This window comes from Jaculus jaculus, chromosome 1 (assembly GCF_020740685.1).
Source record: "Jaculus jaculus isolate mJacJac1 chromosome 1, mJacJac1.mat.Y.cur, whole genome shotgun sequence".
In the NCBI taxonomy this organism is placed as follows: domain Eukaryota; kingdom Metazoa; phylum Chordata; class Mammalia; order Rodentia; family Dipodidae; genus Jaculus; species Jaculus jaculus.
In genome coordinates, this window is record NC_059102.1 from 85,554,366 (window position 1) to 85,574,400 (window position 20,035).

The 20,035-nt window shown below is 34.6% G+C and overlaps 1 protein-coding gene across 8 annotated transcripts in view; it reads left to right on the top strand.

Moving 5' to 3' along the window:
• The window catches only part of Cntln (centlein), a 292,751-nt gene that overhangs the window by 136,413 nt on the left and 136,303 nt on the right, over nucleotides 1-20,035 (top strand). For all 8 annotated transcript variants that reach the window (XM_045135495.1, XM_004658429.2, XM_045135491.1 and 5 more), the window contains 4 exons: nucleotides 907-1,086; nucleotides 3,054-3,179; nucleotides 11,414-11,535; nucleotides 13,114-13,233. In XM_045135495.1, the coding sequence (XP_044991430.1) occupies nucleotides 907-1,086; nucleotides 3,054-3,179; nucleotides 11,414-11,535; nucleotides 13,114-13,233 (548 nt within the window). The remainder of the gene's footprint in view (nucleotides 1-906; nucleotides 1,087-3,053; nucleotides 3,180-11,413; nucleotides 11,536-13,113; nucleotides 13,234-20,035) is intronic.

The window sequence follows — 20,035 nt, forward strand, 5'->3', positions numbered from 1 at the left end:
CAAGGGGGCACACATGTCTGGAGTTCATTTGCAGAGGCTGGAAGCCTGGCGCGCCCATTCTCTCTCTCTCCCTCTACCTGTCTTTCTCTCTGTGTCTATCGCTCTCAAATAAATAAATAAAAAATTTTAAAAAATTTTTTTATTTACTTATTTTATTTTTTTCTCTGTGAATTTTTAAAAAATTTATTAGTTTTCTTTTCAGCAAATATAGGCAGTTTGGTACCATTGTTTAGGCTCATCCATGACCTACCCCCTCCCAATGGCCCCTCCTTGTTGATGTAAAACATGCAGAGCACGGCTGTACATGCAGAGCGCAGCAGTATATGACAACATTTTGAAGATATATAGATTCTTGATGTTTTAGTTAAAAAATGTCATTCTAGTTAAAATGGGAAATGAGGCTGGAGAGATTGCTTAGCAGTTAAAATGCACTTGCTTGCAAAACCTGATAGGCTAGTTATGATCCCTTAGTCCCCACATAAAGTCAGATGCAGAAAATGTTGCATGCATCTGGAATTTGCAGCATCAGGAGGCGTTGGCACACCTCTTCCCCAGATAGATAGATAGATAGATAGATAGATAGATAGATAGATAGATAGATAGATAGATGGATGGATGGATGGATGGATGGATGGATGGATGGATGGATGGATGGGTGGGTGGGTGGGTGGGTGGGTGGGTGGGTGGACGGACGGACAGACAGACAGATTTTTTTATGTTTTTATGAGCTTGGAGTTTGAACCCAGAGACTCTATGACTAAGTTTACTTCTGCCCCTTGTAGTTTATACTTTATTGTTAAAGTAATTCTATTCTGAATTCTTATGATCTATAAGATGCTATGTATTGGCACATTTATAAATGATATGTTACAATAATGCATTTTTGCATATCTGTTTTTAAAATAGGAGTCTCAACAACCATCCTTATCAAACTTGGAAACATTAATGGTCTCACAGAAATCTGAAATTGAGTATTTACAGGAGAAGCTGAAAATTGCAAACAAAAAGCTATCAGAGAATAATAGATCTTCCACCAAGAGTTTCTCAGAGAAGAGCATCATGTCGAGTGTTGAAGGAAAATACAAGGTAGACAAGTTTTGTCATTTTCTATGTTAGTATGAGGCCTTCAAAGTAAGGCATGAAGTTAAAAAACAAATAGAAGCATTACTCTAATTATATCCATTGAATTTTTTAAAAAAAATCATATGATAAATGCTTGATAAGATTTTTGTAGGAATATGGAAAATTCCCTTTTGCATAGTTAATAAAATGTGCCTGAAATAATTAACCAAATATATTATTATTAATCTCTTTGTTTTAGAATTTTTTCTTCTATTGAAACTCTTTTTCTAATTTTTTAATGAGAAAGAAAGAGAACAAGAGAGAGAGGGAGAAAATTAGCATGTCACGGCCTCCAACCACTGCAGTTAAACTCCAGAAGTGTGTACTACCTTGTGCCCATGTGTGACTTTGTGTGTGTCACCTTGTGTGTTTGGCTTACATGGTATCTGGAGAGTCAAGCATGGGTCCTTAGGCTTTGCAGGCATGCACCTTAACTGCTAAGCCATCTTTCTATCCTATATTGAAACATTTTGATGAGTATCTCACATCTGTCTGATAGAGTTCATTTTAAAATGTGAATGGTTACTAAATCTTGTAATTGTAATGAAAAGTGCATCTACTATTTCATTTTAATCCAGCATACACAAGTATGTACAATTATACTCAAATAAAATACTAAATATATTTTAACATTAATTTGTAGTTGTATACACTTAAAGAGTAGCAATAAAGAAAAATCAAAGTTTATACAATGTATTTCTTAATGTGCCAATTTTTCCTTTTTTAGTATTCATTTTATATTTGTGTTACACACAAAAATGGTCTAAAATGTTTACCAATTTAAAAAATTACAACATATTATGTTGTAAATATATTTCTTGATAATTTTATATAACATGTATTTAAAAGTAAGGAATTATAGACATTTTTCTTATACTTCTTGCTTCAGCAATAGAGGAAGAATATATCTTGTAAGTAAAGCACCTATGTTTTAAGATAATAGCTATTGTTTGTTTCCAGTTTTTCCTATGAGCGATGTATCTTACTAAAGCACGAATTTTAAGTTAGACTTATGTATCTCTGGCATTCTTGCTTATAGTACTTTTAGTAATTTTCAGAAGGGTGAATTTTATTTATTTATGAAAACAATTACATTTTACATTTTTTATCATTTTGAAGTAGTTTCAGAAGCCTTATTTGAATGAAAAAAAAAATCCCTAAGGTTGAAAAACAACACTGTAGGGTCTAATTTGATTGTTTGCTGTATTGCTGAAGTCTTAAATGTGCTACTTTGATGCTCCATTGCTTTTAATATAACTAAGAATAGGAAATATATGTTTTGAATGCTTTCCTTCTTTTTTATAAGGACATACAGTAAGGATGTACACTGGATTGCCCAGCTTAATAACTGCTTTTGCATATTCCTTTTCCAGTTGGTATATGAAGCTGTACATAATATAAACACACATTCTTGTCTCTAGTTAGCCACATTATAGTTAATGACCATATGGTCATTATGGTATAAGATCTACTGTCTGTTGTATTTATATTCCTCAAGCATATTGTTCCTCCAACTTCACAGTGTGTTAAACTATTTCAAAGGGAAAAAAATCCTTTCCCTCTTGTTTCTGGTTGTCCTATCAAGTGTAACCTTGGACCCTTATAGAGCAATTAGACCAGCCTCTATCCCCTCCTTTGTAATGAGGTTTCTTGCATTTCTGAGTCTATAACCCTTTAGTCTTCCCTAATGGGACATCATTATTCTGAAAGAAACAATGTAAATGTAAATGAATATTCTCATTAACGAGTCACAGAGAAACCTTTAGTGGTAGCACTGTGGTAATTCCGCTTGTTATTTCTCTGGTATTCCATGCAGGACTTTTTTTTATAATTCATTATTAGTATTCAAAATTACTTGTTCTTTAATTTTGCATGTCTTTCATAATCCAGTGTTTCAACTAGTTCAACCATGTCCTTGTTTTATTCTCAAGGAACCACCTGTGAAACGTTCAAGGTCTTTGTCCCCAAAGAGCTCTTTCAGGGACTCAGAGGAGCTCAGGAAGCTGAGAATAGCTGAAAGGAAGATTGAAAATTTAGAGAAGACTCTACAGCTAAAGGTGAATATTATTAAATCATTCCTTTAGTTGTAACCATACATCAATAAAAATATACTAAACTAAGCACACAGTTTGTGAATTACTCCTTGTCATTTTTCTTTTCTGAACTTAATTGTCTGTGTAAAAACAGGCAGTTAGGCTTAAGATAACTAAGGAAAATAAAGTTATAAAAATACTATTTATAAACTAAATACTACATTCATGTTATTTGTCAGTAGTTTTATTTAAGATTATGAATAAATTCTTATAGTTTCTCAGAGACAAAAACAGTACTATGATAGATAAAAAGAAAATTTCTTAGGTGGGCATGGTGGTACACACCTTTAATCCCAGCACTCAGGAGACAGAGGTAGGAGGATTGCCATGAGTTCAAGGACACTCTGAGAATACATTGTGAATTTCAGGTCAGCCTGGGCTAGAGTGAGACCCTATCTTGAAAAAATAAATAAATAACAAAGAAAATTTCTTGTTCTTCATATATGACAAACATAAAACTAAATGTGAATTAAACACCATATTAACTTGGCCCAAGTGACTTATAGTTATTTATTAGTTGCTTTTCTCATTGTGATCACGTACTCAACAAAAAACAACTTAAAGAAAGAAGAGTTGATTTTGACTTAGTCTGAAAGATGGCGGAAGCATGCAGTGGACACTCTTCATTTCCTAGTGGAATAGGAAATGAAGAACAGGAAATGTCAGGCTCAGTTGGCTTCTCCTTTATCCCTTATTCAGTACAGGATCCTAGCACTTGATGGTGCTGCCCACATTCAGGGTTGGTCTGCTTTCTGTTTTGGAAACACCCACAAAAGCATACAGATAATTCTATATCCTAGTGATTCTAAATTCAGTCAATTAGTCAATGAAGATTAACTATCAGTTATTCTTCATATAAATTACATGGAGCTGGGGACAAAGCTCAGTGATAGAATACTTAAATTATATGTGCAAGGCCTTCAATTGAGAGCTTATACTTAATTCATACTTTGTGAATTCTCTTCTTGAAAGGAAGTTGTTTGTGAAGATTGAACCATAGTTACAGGTCTGTACTAAAGGCTTGCTTGCTCAATGATTTTTCATCTTTGTGGTGCTGGAGGTTGGAACCTAGGACCTTACACTTGCCTGGCAAGCACCTACCACTGAGCTACTTCCTAGGCCCTTGAGGATGTGAATATTTTTCTCTCAACTTAACATAGAAGTGTTTTGTTTTGCATTCACTGTTACCTGAACTCTTACCTTCTTTAAGTTTCTCTCATAAAAATGATTATCTTTATAGTTTTATATGTGGAGCCCAGAGTGTAATGTATGCTCTGCAATGTCTTTTCCACTGAGCCACAATCTCAACCTTAAATATTCTATTTAATTAGTATATAGTTGTTCTTAGGTATAGAATGTACTTAATATATTTTATAGAACAGTATTGGTTTAAATATATGGTTAATCCTAAGATATAAATAGTATTTTTTCTGCATTTCACTAAGCATTAAGTATTAGTTTATATTTGTTCAAAATCAAACTGTTCTTTAGTAAAACAAAAAATGTTCATCTGTTATTACTACGTAGACTAAAACAGCCAGATGATCTCAGCTGACATTTAGCCCAGCTTATGAAGAACTTAGATAAACACTGGAGTTATTTGTTCATTCATTTACTCAACAGCAATTAATTGAGCATTCCAATTAGCCAAACATACATAATTCACTTACTGTACAACAGCTGCTACTTTTTAAGATCCATTCTTGAGTTAAGGAGATGATAAATGGAGCTTGAGTTGTAGCCCTGTTAGTAAAGTGTCTATATAGCATACACCAAGTTCTAGGTTTCATTCCCAGAAGCACATAAAACTGGGCATGATCACATATACTTGGAATCCTAGTATCCACCTGGGAGGTGAAGTCAGGAGGATCAAAACAGGGTCATTCAGTTACATAGTGAGTTTGAGGCTAGTTTAGGATACATGAGTCCCTGCCTCAAAAAAGGAAAAGAAGGAACAAAGGTGATGTATAAGTAACTGGCACACAGTGTCCTGAATATAAATTCATATATATGAGAGAGTAAGGCAAATAGATAGAGAATAGTTTTGCCAGGGCCTTCAGCCACTGCAAAGGAACCACAGACACATGTGCCACCATGTGCATCTGGTTTTCGTGGGTACTAAGGAATCAAACCTAGGTCCTTAGGTTTCACAGGTGACTTAAGTGCTAAGTCATCTCTCAAACCGTATTTTTTTTTGTTCATTTTTATTTATTTAGTTGAGAGTAACAGAGAGGGAAAGAGGCAGAGATTAGAGAGGGGGGGGGGGAGAGGGAGAGAATGGGCACGCCAGGGCTTCCAGCCACTGCAAACAAACTCCAGATGTGTGCGCCCCCTTGTGCATCTGGCTAACGTGGGTCCTGGGGAATCAAGCCTCGAACCAGGGTCCTTAGGCTTCACAGGCAAACGTTGAACCAGGGTCCTTAAGTTTCACAGGCAAACGTTTAGCTGCTAAGTCATCTCTCCAGACCCCTGTATTTGTTGTTTTTGAGGCAGAGTTGCTGTAGGTCAGGCTGATCTGGAATTTGTCATGTAGTCTCAAGATGGTCTCAAACTCACAAAAATCCTGCCTCTGCCTCCTAAGTGCTGGAACTAAATGTGTGTGGCACCACACCTTTAAAACTCTAGCCTATCATCTTTCTTTTTTTTGGATAATTCTTGAAATTTATATCCAAGTCTACAATTCTGTATTATCCTGAATTTTCCATAGAAAGAGAACCAACCAATAAGGTGTGTTTATATACACATATATAGGCACACACACACACACACACACACACACACATACATATCCTATATATCCTTTATCCCATATTAAAATGAGATTTGTCATGAGAAATTGAGTTATGCACTTATAAATATCAAAAAATCCAAAATGTATTGTTAGAAAGCCAGAGATCTAATAGAACCAAAGGTAGTGTTCCATCTTGAGCCCGAAGGCTATAGCATCAGAACTTATGGTTCAAGTCCAAGTTTGAGTTTTAAACCAAAAACAAGAGGAGGCCAGTGGTCTGGCTTCAAGTAAAAAATCTTTTAAACTCAACTTTTACTGTACTTTCAACAGATTCAGATGCAACCTGCTTTACTCACTGTATTAATGTATTATTTTGTGATGTTTTAAATCATCATTTATATTTATTTATTTGAGAGAGGGGGAAGGACAGAATCAGAGAAGATGGGCATGCCAGGACCTCCAGCCAATGCAAACAAACTCCAGATGCATGTGGCACCTTGTGCATCTGGCTTACATGGGTCCCAGGAAATTGAACCTAGGTTCTTTGGCTTTGCAGGCAAGAGCCTTAACTCCTAAGCAATCCCTCCAGCCCTTTTGTGATGTTTTATTTTGATTCATGGTTCTGGAGATGCAGGTGGCTGGCCTTATCTATTGACAACCTTCTTGCTGACAGAATTCTGAGGTATAAGACTCCATAGGGCAAGAAGACAAGATGTACACATGTATGCAACTCTTCTTCTCTTTTTCTTATAAAGCTACTAGGATTCAGTCTTTAGGTTTTTACCCTAATGACCTTTTCTAATTTTATTCATATCACAAAGGCCACACCTCTGAGCACTATAGTCAGATTACTTTCTACTTTCTTAAGATTTCAAATGAGTATTAGCTTTTACTCACTGAAACCACATCCAAGTCATAGTATTCAGTCCATTGATTGATTAAAATATTAATTCCATCCAGAAATGTCTAACATTATTTTATGGATCTTGGCAGTTTAGCTGACATATAAAGTTATCCATCACTTATTCTATTCAGTAGTAGAAGACTACCACTTGTTTTCTCTTAGAGGTCTGCTAGTCTGAGAGTCTTTATTTTTTGTAAGGAAGTCAAGAAGTAGAGCAATTCAGTGACATTTTAGAGCTAGTCTTTTATTTTCTATCCCTTTCATTCTGTTTCCAATAATGTTAGAATGGTAATATTACTTTACTTATTTCCTTATTCCTGACAACAGCTTTATATGATAAAGCACTATATTTTCAGCATTTAGCAACCTTCCTTCCTTCCTTGTTTTTCCGCTTCTTTCTCTCCCTCCCTTTCTCTCTTTCTTCCTTCTTTCTTTCCTTCTGTGTTACAGTTTTACCATCACATTTTATGTTAGTTGATCAACTTTTGCATATTTGCAAAATGAGGAAAAATAGGATCAAAGATTTTTTTGTAGGATTTTTTTTTTTTAAAGGAGAAAAATGGTGCTGGGTGTGGGAGTCCACATCTTTAATCCTAGCAATCAGAAGGCATAGGTAGCAGGATCACTGTGAGTTTGAGGCCAGCCTGACACAATGTAGTGAATTCCAGGTCAGCCTGAGCTAGAATGTGACCCTACCTCAGGGGGGATAAAAGAGTAGTAGGCACTGTATATAATCAAGGATATCTAGGAAAAGAAATTGGTAAACAAAATCTGTATAGTGTAATTCCAAGGAAAGTGGTTGAGGCCAGAATTCTTTTTAATTTATAGCCTTTTAAACTAATATGCCATTACATTTGTTATATAAATAACATCAGTCTATAATATCCTTTATTATGATAAAATATTAATAGCTAGTATAATTACTATTACTCAATTAAATGTAAGCAATGAAGTAGTAGTTAATAATGTAACTGGGGTAGGGGTATTGCTCCGTGGTACAATTCAAGTTTTGTATGTAAAGAGCTTTGTTTCTATCTGTGGTTCTTCCAAATTGTAATAAATCACAATCACAATAAAAATAATAAATCTGCATTAAGTTTTCTAAGACAGTTGTAACAAAAAGGACCAGGTGGCTTAGGACAAAAGATATTTATTGCCTCAGGTCATGAAGGGGTAGGCTAGTCCCATATCTGGGAGTCAGCAGAAGTGGTTTCTTCTGAGAGTTCTGAAGGACAGTCAGTTCCATTTCTCTCTATACTTTTGGTAGCTTAAATATGCCTTGGCTTTTATGTGACATTCTGTTTGTGTCTTTACATTGTCTTTTTTCTATACATGTCTCTCTGTATGTATACTTTCCCTTCTAATGTACAAGGATATTTGATTAGGATCCAGTGAACTTATTTTAACATGATTAACTCTGTAAAGATCCTATCTTCAAATGAAACATTGTATTTGAGAATTAGGGTAACTATTAGTATGATTTCAATGATTAACAGTATCTGAGATGTTATTGAAAATGGCAAAGTGGTCACAGTCCTAATAAGAATCTCCATGTGTACCATTAAATCAATAGAAGATGAAAAATAGTTGAGAAAATTTAGGTGTGTTCATTTTATTAATTTTCACTTCCTAGTCAGTCTTTGATGTTTTATTTATAGTTCATATTGCCTCCAACATGGAACTTCAGTGATTCACCAAACACTGGATTTATATGTAAAAATACTTCCTTGTAAAATAAGAGCTTATAGGGAACAAATCTGATTCCATAAAGAAAAATTTTAGCAAGCTATTTTGAAGACTTTAATATAACATAATCATTTTAGTTTAACTATGAATTTGGGTAAATTTTTATTTTTAGTTAAACTTCATCTAATACCTGTAAATTTATTATAACTAAATTACTTAATAACTTTATAACACATCCTGTTAGTTTCCATGAAGTCTTTTGTCTTAAGGAATCTTAAGCATAATTAGCTTCTTATCTATTACAAGATACCAGTATCATTGTCAAATTCTTATTTAATTAATATAAATTATCTTTATTTCATGTCCTTGAGATTATAGAGCTTATAGTTCAAAGAAGTGGACTATTTAGTTTGCTTATCAAATGTAGTATGGAAAACTCAAGGCTTAATTCATTCCTTATGCATTAGGAATACAAATGTGTTCTATTTTGAAGATGGAGAAACTGAAACACTAAAATCAAGCACTTATCACGTCATAAAGTTTAGAAATGGACAGCAAGAATGTGTCTCTTATGAACACTGTGTATTCATATGTGATTCTTCAATGAAAAGAAAAAATTGTACTCAATATATTAAACTTTTGATGTTTTTTTATCAAACTATGCTACTTTTTTACAAGTTTGCAGTAACAGTGATTTGTATATATTCTAAAATTCCTGGGCTGGAGAGATGGCTTAGTGGTTAAGCGCTTGCCTGTGAAGCCTAGGGACCCTGGTTCAAAGCTCGGTTCCCCAGGTCCCACGTTAGCCAGATGCACAAGGGGGCGCATGCGTCTGGAGTTCATTTGCATTTGCGCCCATTCTCTCTCTCTCCCTCTATCTGTCTTTCTCTCTGTGTCTGTCGCTCTCAAATAAATAAATTTTTTTTAAAAATTCCTGAGAATGACTCTATCCTATATGCTCCCGTCAAGTGATGCCGTTTTGAATATTTCTTTAAACCAAGCATTTCCATTTCCCTATGGCATATAAAATGCTTCTTGATATGCATATGCCTCTAGATTCTTGATAACCACTTAAGAGAATACTTCTAGAAGAACAATCAAAGTAGAATGAAAAAGGTTTTATGCTTCTGAGGCACAGTTGCAATAAATTCATGTGAGTTGTAAATATGTCACTATTTAGATGAGAAGTAAGTGTCCAAGAAAATAATGACTTCTAAAGGGCAAAGGCACCACTGTTAGTATGCAAGGAGGAGAATAAATGATGCTAACTTTATTTGTATTATTATTTTATTTTTTGAGAGAGAGGGACAGAATGGGTACACCAGGGTCGTTAGCCACTGCACATGAATTCCAAAAGTGTGTGCCCCTTGTGGTGCATATATGATATTGTGCACTTGCGTCACTGTATGTCTGGCTATGTGAGACCTGGAAATTCAAACATGAGTGCTTAGGCTTCACAGGCAAGCACTCTAACTGTTAAGCCACCACTTTAGCCCATGATACTAACTTTTGTTTCATGTGGGCACAGCTGGTGAAAAAGTTTCTATTAGTCTTTGTTTTCTATATTTTAGAAGAAAAGAAATTGAATTTAAATTATGTGTTTAAGATTATGCATTAGTAGAAAAAGCTCTTAGAATGCAATTTAATTCGTCCTGAATGTCATATGCCTACTTACTTCTTATCACTATATTACCTGTTTCCTCTATCAAATCTGCAAAAAAATTCACCGATACAAGAATATGAATAAGGGGTTTTTTTTTTTTAATTTGAAGTTCTCATGAGGGGAAAAAGCTCAAGAATTTAATTGTTTGACTTGGAGAAACATAGTTCACAAGACCTATGAATATATCTTATAAGGACTAAGAATTTGATCTTTGTGTGTTTATATCTAATGAACATTTTTTGTTATTTGCTGTGCATGTAGAAGTAGTTGACATTTATTTGTCTAGGTGTTGATACTAGAAGCAATATTTTGATTGCCTGTTGTATAACTTCTTCAAGAGTACTAGGCTTATTTCCTCCTTTTCTGCTTCTTTATGGTAGTAAACATAAGCTTGAGTTACACTGTTTTCATGAATATGTAAATGCACTGTGTGCATGTTCATTCACATAAATGTGGACACACATCTGTGTGAGAGCACTTACATGTGGAAGAGTCAGGTGTCATTCCTCTATCATGTCCCAGCATATTTTACTGATATAGGGTTTCTCCCTGAATCCAGATTCAGCTAGCCAGCAATCCCTGGGGATTCTCCTCTCTCTCCACTTCTCCAGTGCTAGGATTATAGGCATGTGCCACCAAATCCATATTTTATGTGGGTGCTGGGTATCTGAACTCACATACTTATGCTTTTATACCAGGCACTTTACCCAATGAGCCATTGCAGTGCTCCAAATTATGATATTTTTAACATAAGTCCAGCCATGTTTTCCTGCCTTGAAATCCTTGTGCTTTATAGATATGAAGTATTTATCTATAACTTCAAGCATTGATCCTACCATGACTAAGTCTTTACACTTTAACAACATATTTGCCCTTTATATATTTACAAATCCTTGTGTGGTTTAAAAAGAAGAATGCATACATGCTTCTAAAATTAATTTATGAATATTTGTATGGTACTAATTAGCAACAAGGAAAGCAATGAAATAACTTAATAGCAAAAATTAGAAATTATGTAAGTGGCATAAAATCTCAGTGAGTTGAATAAATTTATCAACCAAGTCTATTCTGTGCCTTTTTTTCTTTTTTAGTATTGTGAATATATTCAAGTTCATACTGACTTTTAAATTTGACTTCTAAGTGGGTAACCTTTTATTTAAAGCATTATACTCATTCTTTTCTCATGCTTCATACTTACTTTTTGTGTGTTATAGAGCCAAGAAAATGATGAGCTAAGAGATGCCCATGAAAAACGCAAGGAAAGGCTACAGATGTTACAGACCAACTACAGAGCAGTAAAAGAGCAATTAAAACAGTGGGAAGAAGGCAGTGGCATGTGAGTTACATAGCTCATAAAGGCATTTCCCTAAATATTAAATGAAATGAAATAGCGCTATATAGGTATTTTAACGGCTTTTGTTTGGTTTTAAAGTAATTATTTGGTAGTCACATCTTTGTTGAGAATTTTTAATGGGGAATTTAACAAAGGAAAGCAAAAAAATGTACTAGACATAATGATAGGTTTTCCTGTTACTTGCAAATGTCATTAGCACAAGTTGATTATTGTAAATGGACTAGCTTAATAAAAGAATATAATTTAAAACAAAATAAATATGTATTATTGAAAAACTGCTTTAAATAAATAAAATACTATAGCAGAGTTTATAACACAACAAAAAAAAGTGCTTAGAGTTATAATGGAAAGAAAGTAGAAATATGAATTCACTTGGAAATGCATTTCACCATAGTTTGCAGTTTGAAGGTCTTTACTATCCATAAGTTGTTCTCCAGCTTATCTGAATGAATTGCGGTCTCAGTTCAATTGCTCTGAACAGGTGTTCAGATCTTGGATAGTTGTAAGTGGCTCCCCTGTTAGCAGTATCAACAGAGGGTAAAGGACGGAATGAGTACAGAAAATCTACTACCCTCTCATCTTTGAGATGGATCCTTCAGGGCAATGTTGATGATACAAACTGGTCTGTTCTATGGAGAAATCGTTTCTAAATTGGCCAGTACAGTACTTTTTAAAACTAAAAATGAAGAGTATGTTTTATATACAGAGAATGAAAAAATAAAGGACATTTAGCATTCCTTACAGATATTTGTCACATCTGATTTTTTAAATTAATTAATTAATTAATTAATTAATTTGATAGCGACAGACACAGAGAGAAAGACAGGTAGAGGGAGAGAGAGAGAATGGGCGCGCCAGGGCTTCCAGCCTCTGCAAACGAACTCCAGATGTGTGCGCCCCCTTGTGCATCTGGCTAACTTGGGACCTGGGAAACCGAGCCTCGAACCGGGGTCCTTAGGCTTCACAGGCAAGTGCTTAACCGCTACGCCATCTCTCCAGCCCTCACATCTGATTTTGCCATGATGAATGGAAAATATTTCATACTATATTTCAGTAAAGCAGCTAGAAAGCAACTTTTCTTAGCTTTAACTAACCTCTGTTCATCTAACATTCCAATAATCACTTTTAAGAGCACAATCTACTTTCAGACACAGTGGCCATTAATAGCTTGGTCTATGATGGGGCTTCCTTACCACATCACATTGAATATCTGCAAATTCTAGATGAATCAGTTGCTGTAATCCTTATTTTTTGGAGAGTTATAATCCTATGCTCTGTGTTTTATTACTACTTAATTAGGATGAATGAAAAACATGTATCTAAGAATATCATGTGTTTGCTTAAAGTTTTCTTTATATAATAGCAATTTAACTATAAGAAATTAGTGATATAGGACTTTAATTTTTATATACTTAAGTATTGGGAAAGTCATGTGATAAATAGTAAACTTGAATTGTTAATTGAGAATTTGGTTGACAGATATTTTTTAATTTCAAGGAATATATAAATTAATTTTATAATAATTTGAATATGTTGCAAAATTATTCATTTTAAAAATAGGATTGAAATCAGAAAAATTGAAAGAGCAGAGCCTCAACAACTTCGACAAGAAGATTCTGATGCCGTGTGGAATGAACTGGCATATTTCAAAAGGGAGAACCAGGATCTAATGATTCAAAAGTGAGTTTCCTTTTTTTAACAATAAAAACTTAGAAAAATAACTTGAAGAATTTTCCGTGGTTTAACATTTTATAGAATTTGAAAATGAAATAATCTCAATTTTGCCAATAAAAGTAACAACAGAAAGACTAGCTTTTAGAGAGAGAGTGAGTGAGTTTGCCTGTGCTCATGTGCTCAAGTGCAGTAGGCAACAGCAAGTTGTGCATTTGCTAGCTCTAACAGAAACTGTATAATATGATCTAGGGATTGTGTTAATTAATGTGGCTCTCATCTGTTGAGGGTGTCGCTCTTCATTAGCCTGTATTTTAGACACTGCCGTGCTTCATTTTTGGAATGAGGTGGAGAGGGGATAACCTAGCCAGCCATCCTTGTTTGATCTCCTAGATATATACGCAATGCAGAGTGCCTGAGCTCTCTTGGTTCCCTGCCCTGTCCTGCTAATCCCAGCTGAGCTCATTATGGTGTAGCCTTGCTGCTACTCTTGGAGCCAGAGCTGTCCAAGCTAATTACTGGTAGCAGCAGAACTGCCTGTTAAGGGTCTGGTGTGGATCTGCTAACATGGTCCTTGGTAGTGACCTGCAAAAGACACGAGGGAATTGCTTTCTTTCTTGCTGTGCTCTGCCTGTCCTTTGGGTTTAATCCTGATCCCTCCACATAGGTCTTTTAGCTGCCCTAAGTATAAAACTTGATGAAGGATACTCATATTTTAGAAAACATACAGTTTGCTTGCTTGATCTTATAATTCACAGGCTATTATGTTCAGCATGAAAAGAACCCTTTATTTGGAGACAAAGAAGAGTTAGATCAGTATAGTTAGCCTCTTCTGTTATCTATTTTTTCATTTAGAGTTAATTTTAGACTCTTCAATCATACAATTTGTTTTAAAAAAAGACACTTAGCTATCCTTTAGATAACTAAAATTTAAATATCCTGTGGCTTATTGTAATTAATTGTCACTGAATGTTCTCATCTGTAAATCAAATGCTTGTTTTAGTTATATACTAACAAATAACTTGATAACAGTCTTTCCTATTTAATGATAAAGTTTTGAGCAGATGACTATGCTAGATTTAAATGTCAAGTCTCATCTACCTCTTAAAGTATGGTATGTTCTAATAGTGCTAAGTATCTGATGCTAATAATCAAGTCTCTTATCTTGAGAATCATTTTATAGACTACATAGTTTTTTGTCTCAGAAACAATTCTTGTTGGGTTTAAATAGCTTCACTGAAACATAATTTAGGAGCCATAAAACTCACTTATATAAAACAGATAATTCAGTTGTTTTTAGCATATTCAAGTAGTTGTACTCCTTCCATCATTATAATTACTTTTAGAATATTTTTAACATCTCTCAAGAAGTGTACACAACTTAGTCATCAAATTTCTAACCCTTCCATTCACCTTTTCCAATCCTAGTCAACTACTTACTAATCCAATTTATGTGTTTATAAATTTAAATATACTAGATATTTCATAAAAAAGTGATTTTAGTGGTCTTTTATGACCATATTCTTTGACATAATGTTAAAAGTTCACTCATGTTGTAACATGCATTAATACTGTCTTAAATTTGTATAAGGTGAGTTAGATGAGAGACCTACTCTTAACTAGTTGTGAGATCAAATCTATTCAAGAAATTTTGGCAGAAGTTTGGTGTAAGAAATACATTTGGAGGTTTATTTTATTCATTAATTAAATAAGGCAGTGGAAAATGATTAAATCATTTTAAATAAAAGTAAGGAACTCAGAATCCTGTGTAAATAGCTCTGTAGAAAAACATTCCTGAATCTGTTTCAATTCATTAGTATAAATTGCCATTAGCAAAATAGTTATTTTTCACATAAGCCTTAATTTAGTAAAGTGTAAGGAATTTTTTTTCATTACAAATGCTAAAGAATTAAATAAGCCTTAAATTATCTATGAAACATGTCCTGAAGGGAGGGTTGGGTTATTTTATGAAACATTTGTTCATTTAAATCTCTGTTTTGTACTGTTGGATGTTAGTCATGGTTGTACTTGAACAGAATGAGTACAGGTAAATTTTTTATTCTTGGGTTGCTTACTTGGAAACACACGTTCAGTATTAAAAATTCTTAAGTAAACATTATATCAAAAATAAAACTAGGGCTGGAGAGATGGCTTAGCGGTTAAGGCACTTGCCTGCAAATCTTAAGGACCCAGGTTCATTTCTCCAAATCCCACATAAACCAGAAGCACATGGTTGCACATGCGTCTGGAGTTCATGTGCAGTGACTAGAGGCCCTGGTGTGCCCATTCTTTATCTTTCTCTCTCCCTCTCTCTGTCTCTAATTTAAAAAGTAAATAAAAATAAATCTTTAAAAAAATAAAACTAATAGTATTAGGCAGATAGCTCAATGGATAAAATGCTTGTTGTGCAAGTATAAGTACCCAAGTTTATATTTCTAAAATCCCTATAATAGCCAAAAGCATTCTTGGGCTTCTGAAATACCTATGAAGAGATGGGTGTTGGAGATAGAATTTCCTAGAAGTTCAAAGACTAGTGTTGTGGTGAACATTGAGAGGCTCTACCTCAAATGAAGTGGAAGGTGAGGAGGTTCCCTAGAAAGCTATACCCTGACTTCCACATTTATAACTTGCACATGTATGTGTGTGGCACACCTATACTGACACACACACACACACAAGAAAATAATTAGCCTAATATCAAAAAGTATAATTATTAAACAATTAGAATTTTAAAACATCAGTCTTTCATTCATTAGAGTTTATTATGAGGTTGGAATTTTTTGCTTTTTGTATGATACAGTTTAGTGTGACATTTTATGAGTTAACGTAGACAGATGATAGATTAGATAGATAGATAGATAGATAGATAGATAGAGAGATAGATGATAGATAGATAGATAGATAGATAGATAGATAGATGATACAGATTTGGCTTACCAGCACCATAATTAGTATGCAAAATAGTTCTTTATCCTGTCCCTTTGCAGTACAATCCTCTCAGCACGTGATACCTGTTCATCAGTGGGTTTACCCCTTTTCCTCAATGGCATAAGCACAGAATCACATTGAGTTTATATTTTTAAATTTTGGGTCTTTGTAATGAATATGGATGCCACAAAGAATTTGGCAACAGTAAAAGAATTCTGAATGTATAGTGACCTGAAATTAAATGAAAATGAGACAGTGAAAGTGAGTTATTTTCTGATAGCTCTTGCCTGTGTTTGTATTCTGATATCAATGCAGTCTTGTTTCTGAACACACAATACATGGCTTTGCACTGTACATGCTGTCATTCCAGGAAGCACCAACAAAAGCTGCCTAAAACATGTTGGTTACAATTTGTGCTATTGTATGTTATGAGTTGTACTGTTTTTATGTACATATAAAGATTTATATCTAAACAAACATAATGTTTAATTATAGAAAACAATGACTTAATATTTTCCATCATCATTACTCGGCATATGAGTATCAGTATCTTTGGATTTTATGGTATTAGAGTGTATGATTTTTTTTTAAAAATATTTTATTTATTTATTTGAGAGAGAGAGAGAGAGAGAGAGAGGAAGAGGCAGATAGAAAGAGAGAATGGGCACAATGGGGCCTCTAGCCACTACAAATGAACTCCAGATGCATACACTCCTTTGTGCAGCTGGCTTACATGGGTCCTGGGGAATTGAACCAGGATCCTTAGGCTTCTCAGGCATATGCCTTAACCACTAAACCATTTCCTCAGCCCAGTGTTTGATTTTTTAAATTTCTATTTGAATTGTTGCTGACTCAACCCATCATTAAATTTGTCTTGGGATTTACATAGAATTTACAACAATTTTTTAAATGTCTCTAAACATACTTCTGCCATTTTATATTGTGTATTGATGTACGGAGATTTTTTTCAAAATTGAAAGTTATAATATCAAAATATTAATCACCTCTGAAAGATATTGAAGATATAGTGAGTCCTGGAGTATCCATTAGATGCCCAAGATTTATGTTTATGTATAAAGAAACAATTCATCTCTACAGTATGTAAATTTATTTTTTAAATGAATGATGAAGGTATATGCATACTGAATAACTGCTATACATAATTTTATGATATTTATCAGCTAATGTTTTATACCTGTTTTATATTCTTATTTTCCTGGGGTTGCTTAAAAATATGTTGGGGAGTGAATAAAAAGTGTTTAAGAAGCCTTGATATAGATATAGACTATATGTTTTTACATTCCAGCTTCCTTTAGTCAGAATAATGCCTTTGAGATTCATGAAGTTTGCCTCATCTTACCTCACCTTTGCATTTCTCAATGATTTTTTGCTGTAGGGATGTATGGTAGTTTGTTTCTCCATCTACTGAAGAACATTTGGGTATTTTTCAGTTTTGTTTGCAGTTATGAGTAAAAGTTCTTGTGCATAACTAATTGTACATATCCATGGTATGTTGATTGCCATATGTATATATATGCATATGTACTGCAAGAATATACCATGCTTCAGGGCATCATTATGTATATTACCAGGATTTTTCAGTTGAGAGAGATTGGGTTCAATTCCATCAGTAGCCTGAGCAAGTGAAATTTAATGCCTAAGGATCAGGGCATATATAGACCATTGGATGGAAAATTACTAAGAGGAAACGTTGGGATTGGGGGGAGTAGCAAACCTGGTTTAATAGAATTCTTGCTAAACACTTTGGAAATGATAGAGAATGAGTAAGCAAATCAGATTTGTAGGGTGACTGGATCTTGGGGGTAAATTTTCTGACTAAAGTTTAGCAAGCAGAAAATTGTTATCAGAAGTAGGATAAAAAAAAAAAAACAATTGGGCTGGAGAGATGGCTTAGCGGTTAAGCGCTTGCCTGTGAAGCCTATGGACCCCGGTTCGAGGCTCGGTTCCCCAGGTCCCACGTTAGCCAGATGCACAAGGGGGCGCACGCGTCTGGAGTTCGTTTGCAGAGGCTGGAAGCCCTGGCGCGCCCATTCTCTCTCTCTCCCTCTGTCTTTCTCTCTGTGTCTGTCGCTCTCAAATAAATAAATTTAAAAAAATTTAAAAAAAAAAACAAAAACAAAAAAAAAAGCATTTGAGGATGTTCCAGACATATTTTTGATTTTGATTGTATTGTAGCCATTGAAGATGTTTGGCATTATTTACATATTTGGAGGCTCACTTAGCATTGGCATATGACCAAGCACATGGTCTTATCTTGGTAATTGCTCCATGGCACTTGAATGGTTATTGTTCTATCCTGTAAGTGGGATTCTTTGTAAATATCAGGTGATTTTCTAAGAGTGTCTTTCAAATATTTTATATGAATACTGATTTGAGATGAAGCATATTTGCTTTTTCTTTGTGGAGTCATGTTAAGTATGTTGTAAGTTATTAGCTAAACAAATAAGGACCCCTTTCTTAACAATGGTGTGATGGAGTAAATGTCTATTTATTCCAATTCATCTGTGATCTACTTGAGAAGATGTCAATATTATATCACTGGATCTAAATTTTTACTAACTTTATGTAAGTATATTATGTTTATATAAAAAAGCATGGACTTCTAAGCATCAAACTATATATTTACTTTTTTCTTAAGAAGTAGCCTGATGAAAAGTGGAGACCACTTATTTTTTACTTTAGGATTTTTTTTTTTTTTTTTTTTTTTTTTGAGCTAGGATCTTGCTCTAGCCCAGGCTGACCTGGAATTCACTATGTAGAGTGATCCTCCTACCCTATCTCCCAAATTCTGGGGATTATCAGCATGTACAACCATGTCCAGCTAAGAATTTTTTTAACTTGATCATTCAAGAATCTTTATTTTTATTTGTTTATTTGAGAGTGACAGACAGAGAAACAGGCGGGGGGGGGGGAATGGGTGGTGTGCCAGGGCCTCCAGCCACTGCAAATGAACTCCAGACACAGGCACCCCCTTATGCATCTGGCTAACGTGGGTCCTGGGGAATCAAGCCTTGAACTGGGGTCCTTAGGCTTCACAGGCAAGCACTTAACTGCTAAGCCATCTCTCTAGCCCAAGAATTTTTTTTTTTACATTGTAAGCATTTGCTAATTTTTCATCTTTGATTGAGCATTTTTAGATTCATTTTGCTTGTTTCCTTGCTTATATTCTTTCATTTCATGATGTTATAATATATGCATAGATGTGTATATCATCTGAGTATCTTTTATTTATTTTTTTAAATAGTTTATTTTATTTTATTTTATTTGAGAGTGACAGACACAGAGAGAAAGACAGATAGAGGGAGAGAGAGAGAATGGGCGCGCCAGGGCTTCCAGCCTCTGCAAACGAACTCCAGACGCGTGCGCCCCCTTGTACATCTGGCTAACGTGGGACCTGGGGAACCGAGCCTCAAACCGGGGTCCTTAGGCTTCACAGGCAAGCGCTTAACCGCTAAGCCATCTCTCCAGCCCATGAGTATCTTTTTTATTAAATTTATTTTTTATTGAAAACTTCCATAATTGTAGACAATAACTTATGGTAATTCCTTCTCTCCCCCCATTTTCCCCTTTGATACTCCACCCTCCATCATACCCTTTCCCCCTCTCAATCAATCTCCCTTTTATTTTAATGTCATCATCTTTTCTCCTATTATGATGGTCTTGTGTAGGTAGTGTCAGGCACTGCGAGATCATGAATATCAAGGCAATTTTGTGTCTGGAGGAGCGCATTGAAGGAGTCCTCTCTATCTCTTAATATCCATCCATCCATCCATCCATACATACATACATATATATATGTACATATACATATATACACGTATGCATACACACGTTTATCACCTGAGTATCTTTAGAAAACAGT